General features: G+C 33.8%; 1 protein-coding gene across 3 annotated transcripts in view; it reads right to left on the bottom strand.

Moving 5' to 3' along the window:
• Positions 1-12,248, bottom strand: part of egfl7 (EGF-like-domain, multiple 7) — a 16,353-nt gene extending 4,105 nt beyond the window's left edge. Inside the window, exons 1-6 of one of the 3 annotated variants that reach the window (XM_016470266.1) lie at positions 10,652-11,278; positions 5,660-5,812; positions 4,864-4,989; positions 4,672-4,784; positions 4,492-4,587; positions 4,045-4,215 (exon numbers count right to left, since the gene is read on the bottom strand). In XM_016470266.1, coding sequence (XP_016325752.1) covers positions 4,045-4,215; positions 4,492-4,587; positions 4,672-4,784; positions 4,864-4,989; positions 5,660-5,739 — 586 coding nt within the window. In that variant the 5' untranslated portion in view covers positions 5,740-5,812; positions 10,652-11,278. Of the gene's footprint in view, positions 1-4,044; positions 4,216-4,491; positions 4,785-4,863; positions 4,990-5,659; positions 5,813-10,651; positions 11,281-11,748 lie in introns of those variants that run through there. The other 2 variants (XM_016470265.1, XM_016470264.1) reach the window with 2 other exon arrangements.
• Between the last annotated feature and the right edge of the window lie 287 nt (positions 12,249-12,535).

The raw sequence follows: 12,535 nt of genomic DNA, 5'->3' as shown, positions 1-12,535 counted from the left end.
GCAATGCTCTCTCTCTCTCTCTCTCTCTCTCTCTCTCTCTCTCTCTCTCTCTCCATATCATTCTCTGTTCCTTTAGATTTAAACAATTTAGTTAAAGAGAAAGAATGTCTTTTTTTTCAGTTAAAATACTGTCTTATTCCAGTTAAATGTGCAAAATCAGCAAGTTCAGTCCAACAATGGACTGAAAACTATATATATAAAAAATATATATATTTTAATTTCTTTAATTCTTTAATTAATATTTTCATTCAGTTAATTTAATGTTTACATTCATTTTTTTTTTAATTCATTTAATTCTCTCTCTTTTTTTACTGCAACAGTAACTAGCAAATAAAATATTTGGTGTAAACTGAATAAAATGAGCTTCTACAAGTGTAGGCTACAAGTGTCATCCAAAACAAAAAAAAAAAAGCTTATACATATTATTTTATTCAATATTTTAAATAATTAATATTTTTTAATATTTACATTAATCACATTTTTGACTGTAGTAACGGTAACTGTTGCAGATAAAGTATTCGGTGTAGACTGGTTACTACTCTAGCTGGTCAGTGAGGCTGATGACAGGTTAGAGTAATCTGATCTCGCACCTTCAGTCCCAGCGGACGTCCCACAGACAGATGCTGAAGTGTGTGACTCCAGGTCAAACTCAACAACACTAGTGTGGGAACAGAGAAACTAGTGCACTTAGAGGTTTTCTTTGAAGTGTATTTCCTATGATCAAACCATAAAGCGTTTCCCTCTAGAAACCAGGTTTTCAACAAACCTAGATTCACATTTCCATGACTTTACTACTAGCGTGGATTCAGACATTATTGCTGAGATTTGGAAATGTGCTGCTCTCTTGTACAAACTCCAGGAATGTGTGTTTGAGCTCCGGCCAACAATCAGAACGAGTGGTGATTATTTTAGCCTGTCGCTAGGCAACATGACTAGTATCTAGGGCCAGAGGAGATTCTGATCCTGCTGTTATTTTTAAATCACAGACAGATATGAAAAAGTGTAGGGAGAGAAAAAATGAAGAAACAAAGGAAAAGAGAGAAGAGGAGAGGAGCGAGACGCTGCCAACAGCCGTATAGACACAAGCTAGTTTTGGCAAAGCTGAGAGACAGACGAGCAGAGAGGAGAATGCTCAGCAGTTCTCATAGGGACTTTAGACGGTTCTCAGATGAAAGAAACGTCACTAGGCTGACAATTATAAGCACATCAGTAACGTTTCGTTCTGCACAGGGTTGTTATAGTTAAAAATAAGTTTAATAGAAAACTATTAAAAACATATTTGTTCATTGAAATGAAGCTGAATTAAAATATAAATATTATGTTAAAAACTCAACTAAACTTTGACATCTTGTCTTGGCAAATAACTGAAATATGTTTAAGAATAAAGCTCTAAAATTACTAACTGGAAAAAAACTAAAACTAACACTTAAAAATAAATGAAACCTAAAGAGTAAGATTTAAAAAAAAAAGTAGATATAGGCAGAGAGGAGAATGCTCAGCAGTTCTCATAGGGACTTTAGACGGTTCTCAGATGAAAGAAACGTCACTAGGCTGACAATTATAAGCACATCAGTAACGTTTCGTTCTGCACAGGGTTGTTATAGTTAAAAATAAGTTTAATAGAAAACTATTAAAAACATATTTGTTCATTGAAATGAAGCTGAATTAAAATATAAATATTATGTTAAAAACTCAACTAAACTTTGACATCTTGTCTTGGCAAATAACTGAAATATGTTTAAGAATAAAGCTCTAAAATTACTAACTGGAAAAAAACTAAAACTAACACTTAAAAATAAATGAAACCTAAAGAGTAAGATTTTTAAAAAAAAGTAGATATAGATAGATAGATAGATAGATAGATAGATAGACAGACAGACAGACAGACAGACAGACAGACAGACAGACAGAAAAAAGAGAGAGAGAGAGATAAACTAAACTTAAAATGAAAACTGAAAATATAAAAAAATAAACAATTGAAAATATTTATAATGACTATAATAAATATAATATATATTATAATAATCATTAAAATAATTTTCAAGCAAAGGTTTAATTGTCAGATTAAGTCAAATGAAAATGGAAATACAAATTAAATCTAAATAGTAATGCACAAAACTAAATAATAAAAAAAAAATCTTGAACTGTTTTTAAATTAAAATGTTTAAAAATTAAAACAAATATATAAAAATGTAAGCTAATTCAAAATATTAATAACATACATATATGACAATATTAAAATAAAACTTGTTCTGCAAGCTGTCATTTTCAAGCAAAGGTTTAGTTGTTGTATAGACTAACTAAAACTAAAACTGAAAGAATAATAAATTAAACCTAAATAGTAATATTTAAATTATTAATAATAATGATAATGACAAAAGCACATAACAAAATGACTACAAAATAAACTAAAATTAAAATGATAACTTAAAATTAAATTAGAATTAATTCAAAATATTAATGAATTTTAATAATATTAAAATAATAAATAATATTAAATATTATAACAACTGTAATATACAATTTTCAAGCAAAAGTGTAGTTGTCATAATTACATTATATTTTTTATTATTTATTTATTTATGGCATTTACAATTTAATAATAATTAAATATTTGTTTTATGCAAAAAAAAAGTTTTTTTTTTTTTTTACTACAATATATAGAATTAATTAAAATAACACTACTAAAATATTACAAATGTGTATAAAAAGGACAGGTAAAAATCTGGGGGTTGGCTATTGTCAAGATCTGTTAAAGAAAGATAATACAATCTGTGGAGTGATATTATGCTCTTAACAAAGAACCCACGTGCCACTGTTGAATGAGCTGCTGGATGTTCAGATATGGTCTGATATTGTGGTTTTGAGGTGGTTTTTCAGCCAGGTTTGGTGGTTGGTCTGTATGTTGTCGCTGAGGTCACCAGTCACAGTGCACTATTACTCACGGTACGAGTTGAGAGTGGCATAGCGCGTACCAAAAGTAATAATGAACCGTGAGGCTGGTCAGGGCTCCACCTGCAGGGGGCGCTAGAGGGGAAACACACTCATATACCGCCGTATAAAAGCCCGCACTTACCCACAATCACACATTTCTGACACTGTAATGTATTACCACTTAATACCATTTTTGCTTTTGTGTTTTTTTATGTACTATTCATCTGAAGTTGTATCTGAAGTTATCGTGTCTCTATTCATTTGAAAGCAGTATATAAAAAGTGCTGGGATTTCCAGTGGATTTGTGAAGTATGCATCTGTGCATGCTTTTTGGGTTTATATTGCCCACAATGCCTTGTGCAATGGAAAAGCGGGAATCTGAGAGCGTCCTCTTCCCACACTTTCAGCTGCAGAAACGTGGTCAGGAATGTGGGACCAAAACCGCCACAGCCGTTTATAAATGTATGAACTTATGATGAATTATAGGCTAATGCATTCAGATCTATGCAAACAGGGGATCTGTGGTATTATTATAATGTGTATAATGTGCATATAATGTGTCCCAATGATTGCATACTTAAAAGTATGTAATTTATGTCCTGATATTGTCACAAACAAAATATCTATTTGTAGTGTGTTAGAAATAAGCCAGCTGGGGTGCAACATATACATTTTCGCTAACAAGTTTGGAAAAACTTGTTTTATAGACTTAAGCTTTAATGCTTTTAATTAAAATATGAAATATATGTATATAAATATAATTATACTTAAATAAAAATATATTTATGAATATATATTTAAATATATAGTTAAATATAAAATAAAACAATAAATCTAATTACAAATTAATTAATTATCAAAAATAAAATGTTATAATTGGACAAACTTGTTCTATAATCTTATGCTTTAATGATTTAAAATAATTTAAATGTATATACAATTTATATATATTGTAAATACAATTATATATTTAAAAGTAAAATAAATCTCATTCAAATGAATTCATTTGCAAAAACTAAAATGTTATACTCTGAGTTTGTTAAGGCAGTGTGGATGATGGGTCTCTGCATCAGTATGTCTGCGGCTGATGATAATGTATACATGTCTTACCAGCATCTGCTTTTGGAGCCCCGGCGGGCGGCGGGGAGGGAGCAGGAATTCTTGAACATGTTATTTCATCTTCAGCCAGACTGAATCCGTCCTGACACACACACCGATAACTCCCCACTGTATTCACACACTTCTGTGAGCAGCGATGACCTTCCTTACACTCATCCACATCTGAAAGAGAAAGATGTCTTTTGAAAGTCTTTAAAATTTTTTATTATAAAATCTTAAATAAATTCATTAAAAGTATTTTTTATTAAGCTTTTCATGACCACTTTCCACCCCTCCAAACCACCTTTTCACAGCTTTTTATAATTATATATTTATATTAACATATTTGTAGAATTGTGAAATTATTTATAAATTTATTAAAATTTTATAGAATTAAAATTCAATTTTATATGAACATAGCATAACATTAAATGAACATTAGTGTGTGTTTTTGAGCACCTGTTTGGCAGTATCGTCCCGTCCATCCTCTCGGACATGCACAGTGATTAGGCCTTACACACGAGCCTCCATTTGCACAAGACTGCTCACACACCGCTAGAGAGAGAGACATATGTAAATACACACACGTACACATGCAGGTATAGATCCACAGGAAAACACTTTCAGACGTCCGTTTACCTTGGTTACAGTTGTGTGAATGCATGCGTCGCCATCCCGGACAGCATTCTGGGTAAATGTGTAAATTAGGAGCTGCTCTGCTTACCTGCCTGTAAGAAACCCTGTAGATTGTCCTGTAAAACATACAGTCCAGTGAAACGCTGATACATTATGCAGTATAATGTGTATGTTCATTTGTTTTTGTGTTCTTACTTGTACGTGCTACACATGCGTTGGTTTTGGCACATGGTGATGTAGGGTTTGTGTACGGGCTGAAGAAACGACTCTGTGCTGTAAGACACACGACGACTCCAAGCATCTCCAACACACACTCTCCTCCTGAAACACACACAGACACACAATTATACACAAACACACTCCTACTGCTTATACTGTATATAATTCACTATAATATAGACGTTTTGCTTTTGAAAGAAGACTTTTATGTTCACCAAGGCTGCATTTATTTGATCAAAAATATAGTAAAACAGTAAGATTGTGAAATATAATTACAGTTTAAAATAACAGTTTTGTATTTTAATATATTTTAAAATGTAATTTATTACTGTGATGCAAAGCTGAATTTTCTCCATCATTACTCCAGTCTTCAGAGTCACATGATCCTTCAGAAATCATTCTAATATGCTGATTTGCTGCTCAAGAAACATTCTCAGAAATTAAAATGATTATTTTTAATTAATTTTGTATTTATATAAATTATATTGTTTTTAACAAATAATATATAACTATAATAATAATATATAACTTTATTATTATGTGTTTATCTGTGTGTGCGTGTTACATACAATGCTGGGAAAGACAATTGCATGGTTATTTTTGTATCAAAAACTTGCTGTCCATCAGTTCTAACTGGACATGACAGTCTGATGTAATTAGCTGCTATTATATGCGTTGACCTTTAACCTTATATTCACCCCTGACCCCTGAGACCTTAGAGCATGAGAATTGACATTCCCCGACACTGCAGACAAACTGCGTGTGTATTTACCCGTGGTGACCGTGAGTCTGAGGCGTGCAGGTCACATGCAGGAGAAACAGAGAGGAGGAGAGCAGGACCACTGTGTACATCTCTCTCTCTGTCTATCTGTCGCTCGCTCAGGTGTGTGTGTCCACCTCAGGTACAACCAACTCTATCAGCTACCTGAGATAGATAGACAGACAGACAGACAGACAGATAGATAGATAGATAGATAGATATATAGATAGGATAGTTAGACAGATAGATTGACAGACAATCATATTATTTTCAAAGTAATATATATATAATGTATAATATATTATATATAATATAAATACATTTAAAATAATATATAATACTAACAATGATATATGATAATAATAAAATACATATGTTATGACTCCTTTACGTTGAAAATGAGCACATCAGAGCACAGTGTTGTCAGATCTGAGCACTCAACTATAGTATTTAGGAAATGTTATTTATGCTGTAACAGCTGGATCCCATCATACATACAACACACAACTGTTCTTCAGACAGACATTAAGAATTAAAACATGCATTTATAACCATTCTCAAAAAGCACACAGTTATGACCCATTCCGTGTTACATGAGAGAGGTAATGCACTTTTAAAGGCACTAAAATTAGAGACAATTCATCATCATTAAGAAGTGCATTTGTTGCAAATCACAGTGGATTGAGTTGAACATGGTTCTGAGAAATGTGTGTATACATAAATACACACATGCTTGCACATACTTAACGATACAGATTATTTAAAACTAAGATCAATCAGATCATAACTCATAATGCAGTTAAAATTAGTGGTTTCATTTTCATTTGAGTGTAATGAAGACATATTTCTGTTTCCATCTGTAATGTGAAGATTTCAGGTTATACAGGTATTAAATATTATTTTCATAAAAACATGTTATTAAAAACATGGCTTTGATTACTGAAACAGACTCATGCATGTACAAATCTCTATTTCAGATGGAAATGAGACTTCACAAAGCCAACTATATTAAAAGTCATTTCTCTTCCTGAGTTGATCTGAACACATGTGTGTTCTCTCATCTTGAACAGCTTACAGTAATCATTAGGTTATTGCTGCTTTAATAAGTTCAGGTTTAGAGTGCGGTGTAAAACAGATCTCTGTGTTCCCCGGAGAGCTTTTGACAACAACCCTAAAGCCACAGCTATTATACCTACCACACCTGTGTGTGTGTGTGTGTGTGTGTGTGTGTGTGTGTGTGTGTGTGTGTGAGAGTGTGTGTGTGAGTGTGTGTGTTTGAGTAAGAAGCACTTTAAATGAGCTCTTGTTTCATATTTTCTGGAGATTAACGACCCATCTTCCTCCTGTTCTGTGTTTAATGATTTTCCTGTGTGTGGCATGGTAAAGCCTGCACTTCGTTTTTGGATTTACCTCAGGTACGGCTCGAGTTAGCGAGCAAAACTTTTTTTGAGTTTATTCTTAGAATTTAGAAAACTTTCCAAATGTGACTAACAAGACCCTATTAGAGTTTTATAGACAGCTTTGTAAGACATCTCTCGATGTAAAGGTTGTTTTAAATGAAGCAGCAAACTTAAAAGATACATTTTGACTAAATGTTATGGCAGAATTAAATACAATCCCAGAATGCATTGCAAGAACCTCAGTGAAAAGATTCAAATGTACTTCAAATCTATATACTACACTATACTTGAAGGTAATATATTGAAATAAAACGCCACTTAAGTGTACTTAAAGTACACTAAGTTTTACTTTCAAATATATTTTAAATCATTATGTTTTAATGTGCTAGCTAACATACTAAATACCTGATTATAATTTTAACTAGTTTTATTTGATTATTTTATATTGCAATTAAAATAAATATATTTTAAATGTACTAAATTGCAACTTCATCTTTGCAAATGTGTAATTACAAATAAAATTAAATACATGACATAAAATTTCGATATAAATTATAAATGTTTGTCAGTACATTTGACAGTACACTTTAACCATATTTCAAAGACAGTAGAAGTAATTATGAAATTACATAAAATATGTACTTAAGTCCTACTTATGTCAAAAGCACTCTTAAGTTTAAAAAACGAACTTTTATATAAATTTTTTTATCAAATAACATGCAATTAAATGTGTAAAAACATTACATTTTGTTCACAAGTATATACTTTTAAAATGTATTAAGTGCTCTTTTTAAAAGTATGCTAAAGTGTACTTCTTTTACACAACGGTATCTAATACTTTAATCTAATTAAAGCTGTATTTAACCAGTATTTCTGTTTTTAAATGTATTTTAATTTGAGCATTGATATTAGTTTAGCAACATGCTCACATAAAGGCAGCATAATTATCCTGCCTTCTTATCTAAGATTCTCTGAGACAAAACTCCAAAAGAGAATCACATGTATCATTTGTAGACAAAACATTTGAAAACATGATTCCTCGTCTCAGGTGCTTTATAGTGTTTCTGTATGTGCGTCTGTTTGTTTAATAGCAGATTCGTTAAGATAACAACACTTTCCGCGGCACTAGTGAGGTTTGTCGTCTCAGCCTAAGGATTGTGGGTCAGATAGTGTTTTCACATGTCTGCAGTCTGAGTTGGCCGGCCCACCGCAGAGCATCCAACACCACAATGAGGCAGTAAAGTGGTTTAGGACTTCTGGATGACTTTCATACAGATCTCCTGCCAAAGACTTAATGGTTTCTACAGGTCCGTACCTACATGCTGTTTCAGTTACAGACGCTGTATATGTGTACGTCTCCCACAATTCATCTGATCGCTGTCATATGTAAACACTTACCACGTGTCGTATGTAAATGCTGCCAGATCTCTGACTCACACTGTCTGAGCAGCGGTGTGCCTAACACATTGTGCATCATCGAAAATAAACTTTATATGCTTGCGATTGTTCTGTGATGCGGCAACACCTATAGATTTACACTAAATGAGTCTCTCAAGAAAGTTGAGGGATGATAATTAGCTTTTAAATAGTTAAAGGAGTAGTTTAACCAAAAATGTAAATTTGCTGAAAATGTACTCACACTCAGGCCATCCGAGATGAGTTTGATGAGTTTGTTTCTTCATCAAATTTGGAGAAATGTAGCATTACATCACTTGCTCAGCAATGGATCCTCTGCAGTGAATGGGTGCCGTCAGAATGAGAGTCCAAACAGCTGATAAAAACATCACAATAATCCACAAATAATCCACACCACTCCAGTCCATCACTTGCTGTTTTGTGAAGCGAAAATCTGCGTTTGTAAGAAAAAAAATCTATCATTAAAGCATTTTAACTGTCGCTTCTAGACAAAATACGAGTCCATAATCTATAATAACGCTTCCACCAGTGAAAAAGTCCATCCCCTGTTGTCCTCTCACATCAAAATCCACCAACATATTTGTTTAGAACTGTTTTGGACTGTTTTAACTTGTTAACAGTACTTTTTTTCTCTCGAGAGCTGATCCAGACGAGACAACTTTTTCACTGAAAGAAGCAATATTATGGTTAGAGGACCCATATTTTAAAAAGTCTTAATGATGGATTTGTTTCTTACAAACACACAGCTTTTCACTTCACAAGACATTAACTGATGGTCTGGAGTGGTGCGGATTACTTGTGGATTATTGTGATGTTTTTATCAGCTGTTTGGACTCTCATTCTGACGGCACCCATTCACTGCAGAGGATCCATTGGTGAGCAAGTGATGTAATGCTAAATTTCTCAAAATATGTTCTGATGAAGAGACATCTTGGATGGCCTGAAGATGAGTACACTTCCATTTTGGGTGAACTATTGCTTTAAGGAATAATAAAGAAAATATATAATGGTGCAAACTTCCAGCATTTCCATCAACATCATTAAATCACAATCACACAGCTACATGTGTACAGTGCAAAAAATTATTTTCTCACTCTGTATTTTTGTCTTGTTTTCCTGTACAAATATCTAAACATTCTTAAATCAAGAGACATTTACTTGAGAAGCAAAATGACTCAAGTCTTGTTTCCTGAAAAATGTATCAAAATTAAGTGAGTTTATGCTTAAAACAAGAACAAATGCTGTAAGTTGCAGATATTTTATTCTTCTTTTAAACATAAATTCACCTAAGTTTTGATATCTCATTTTCCTTCTCAAGTAAATGCATCTTGATTTAGAGTTTTTTAGATATTTGCAATGGTAAACAAAATAAAGTTAAAAAAAAAAAAAGAAGAAGAAAAAAGTAGCAGTCTGTATGTTTGTGCATATACTGTAATTCTGTATGTGTGTGTATATAATTACAAAGTAAACAAAATGCCAAACCACAAAAACATCTCAAAATAAATGAAAAAACTCTGTATGTCAACACACACCGGCATTTAGATCCACATCACTGCATATAATCACAAATAATGGCACTAATTAGACGAGGGAACAGTTGAGGCTAATGGAGGGCCAGCGGTTAGTGTGTGTGCTTAGCATACTGCATAGTGTGCAGCATATACTGCATATTATTTCTTAAAAAGTCGTATGTGAAACAAAATGCAATATATCATGCAATATGCATTTGTAATAGTAGTTTGCTTAATTGTTTCAAAAAGCAATTAATCACACTGGAAACGGAAGATCGAGCACACTGCATTGTGCGGATACAGTATTCTGCAGTGTGCATTTTGGTTATGCGAGTATTTTACTCAAACTATGCACAGTGTGCATGCTGCATAATTCAAATAGTTCGAGTGGTATTTAATTCTGATCATGGTTTGTAAGTATGGCATGCAGTCTCTCCGCTTTAACGGTAAACGACCAACAGGCAGCGCTGTTTCTCTACAACTTTATATGCGACCATTCACAGATTCCAGTGTTGATCCAGTTCAGTCTAATCTAGTTATAGTAACACACACACACACACACACATAATGACCTGTACTAATCTGATGCATGCGCAAATAAATAATAATGACGTGCATGATGCATGCATGAATTTACATAAACGATTTAAAATAAAAATATGTGTACAATGACTCACTGGATCACTCCTGTCCACCAGATGAACCGCTCGTGCGTGGATGTAAAAGGGGAAAGAAAGAGACTGGTCCCCCGGCGCGTCCCAAAAACTAAGTTTCCCACCAAACTCAGAGGACGGGGCTGGAATAATCTTATAAATAGTCCAAAAACACTCATGTGCCCAAACGCGCACTGGCACGAGACTCGCAGTTCCTGCGCGCGCCTCCCGTGGCTCGTCTCTCCGTGTTTAGGAGGTTTTTGCACACTCAGTTCTCTCACAACTGTCAAAGCGTGCAGGGGGGTAACCACACCACTACTGCCCCTCCTTCACCGGGACGTCCCGGGAGAAACACTCACGCAAGAGCTCACGGGAGACCCTCGCGCCGCGTGACGTGCCGCAGCTCAGTTTACCGGGTCACACACCGAGAAATAAAGGGAAGAGTGAAAGAAAACAGAAAAAAGGAGAAAAGCAATTAAGCTTTTACCCTTTTTGGCCAAAATACAGTAGTTAAAAAAAAAAAACATGCCAAATCAATAAAGGAATACCAAAGCTCACTTATATAGCATAGCCTACACAACCAGTCAAACGTTTAGAAACACATGACTGAATTTATGAATAGTTAAATGCTTGAAATTGCCTAAAATGCCTACGCATGTCTTTAAGATAAAAAAAAGTTTATATATTTGTGTGTGTGTGTGTGTGAATTTTATAAATTATAAAACATTGAAAAAAAAAAAAGCTTTAAAAGGCTTCCCAAAAAAATCACACTAAAAACGAACATAAAATTTTGATAAACCATTTTTCTATATTTATTTATTTAATTATTAGCCTATACAATTAATTTTCATACGTTTTTTATGTATTGTTTTTTATTTCACGAAATGTATTTAAGCATTTTAATGTATTTTTTAAGTGTTTCCAAAAAAGAACACTGCACATTCATTTTACATCGTCCGTTTAAATAGGCTTGTTATGAAACTTAACGTCATGAAACTTTGATTTCATATAACACTCATATTGGATTGTATATGAACTACTCCACACATAATGTTCAATGGCGTACCGAAACTAATCAAAGAAAACCCCATGCCAGTATAAACACATGCTGACACACTCACCGTTAATGAAGATCACGTGATGTCGCGCTGATCTCGAGGCCATTTGATCCACCTGTCGCGCGCTCTGATGCTCTTCTCCATCGCCACCATTTCTTATAAACTCTTCTTCTCTCTGATAAAGAGCACCGTGCGCTCAAAGTCTCGATGCTCCCCGTGGTCCGACTGGCGAGGAATGAGATGCTTTTGGGCGTTTTTCTCCTGCTTTTTATTCCGCGCTTCCTGTGGAACTCAGGAATTGGACGGACAATCCCAAAGCGGAAATCCTGCAAGTGTTTGGAGCTGATAAACCCCCTGGCTGCACAAACACTCCCCTCGTGCCCCTCAAGTCCCTCTACGGGTAATCACGTCTCTATCGGACCACAAACACACTATGATGAGCTGGAGAAACAGCGGGAGTTTGGCCCTGTGATTTCAACTACAAGGAATATACTAGGAATATTTACCCGAATATGGAAAGTGAAACGGTGCAGGTGGCACCTTGAGGAGAGATTCCAGTCTGATCTGACCCTTAAAATTACTTTTGCTGATGTAGCCTGGTTGATTTATTGCCATATTGTCATGTAGGCCTACTACTTTTTCTTTTTTCTTTTTCTTTTTTTTTTAGAAAAGAAAGCATTAAATTAATACTTTTATTCAGAAAGGACATATTAAATTGACCGAAAGTGACAGTAAAGACTTTTACACTGTTACAAAAAACTAAAAATATGTAAAAATATTTCACTATATATATATATATATATATATATATACACACACACACACACACATATGTATGTATGTATATAAA

Source organism: Sinocyclocheilus anshuiensis, unplaced genomic scaffold (assembly GCF_001515605.1).
Source record: "Sinocyclocheilus anshuiensis isolate Anshui unplaced genomic scaffold, SAMN03320099.WGS_v1.1 scaffold708, whole genome shotgun sequence".
NCBI lineage: Eukaryota > Metazoa > Chordata > Actinopteri > Cypriniformes > Cyprinidae > Sinocyclocheilus > Sinocyclocheilus anshuiensis.
The sequence above is the reverse complement of the archived record's forward strand: the minus strand, read 5'-3'. Positions and strand labels throughout refer to the sequence as shown.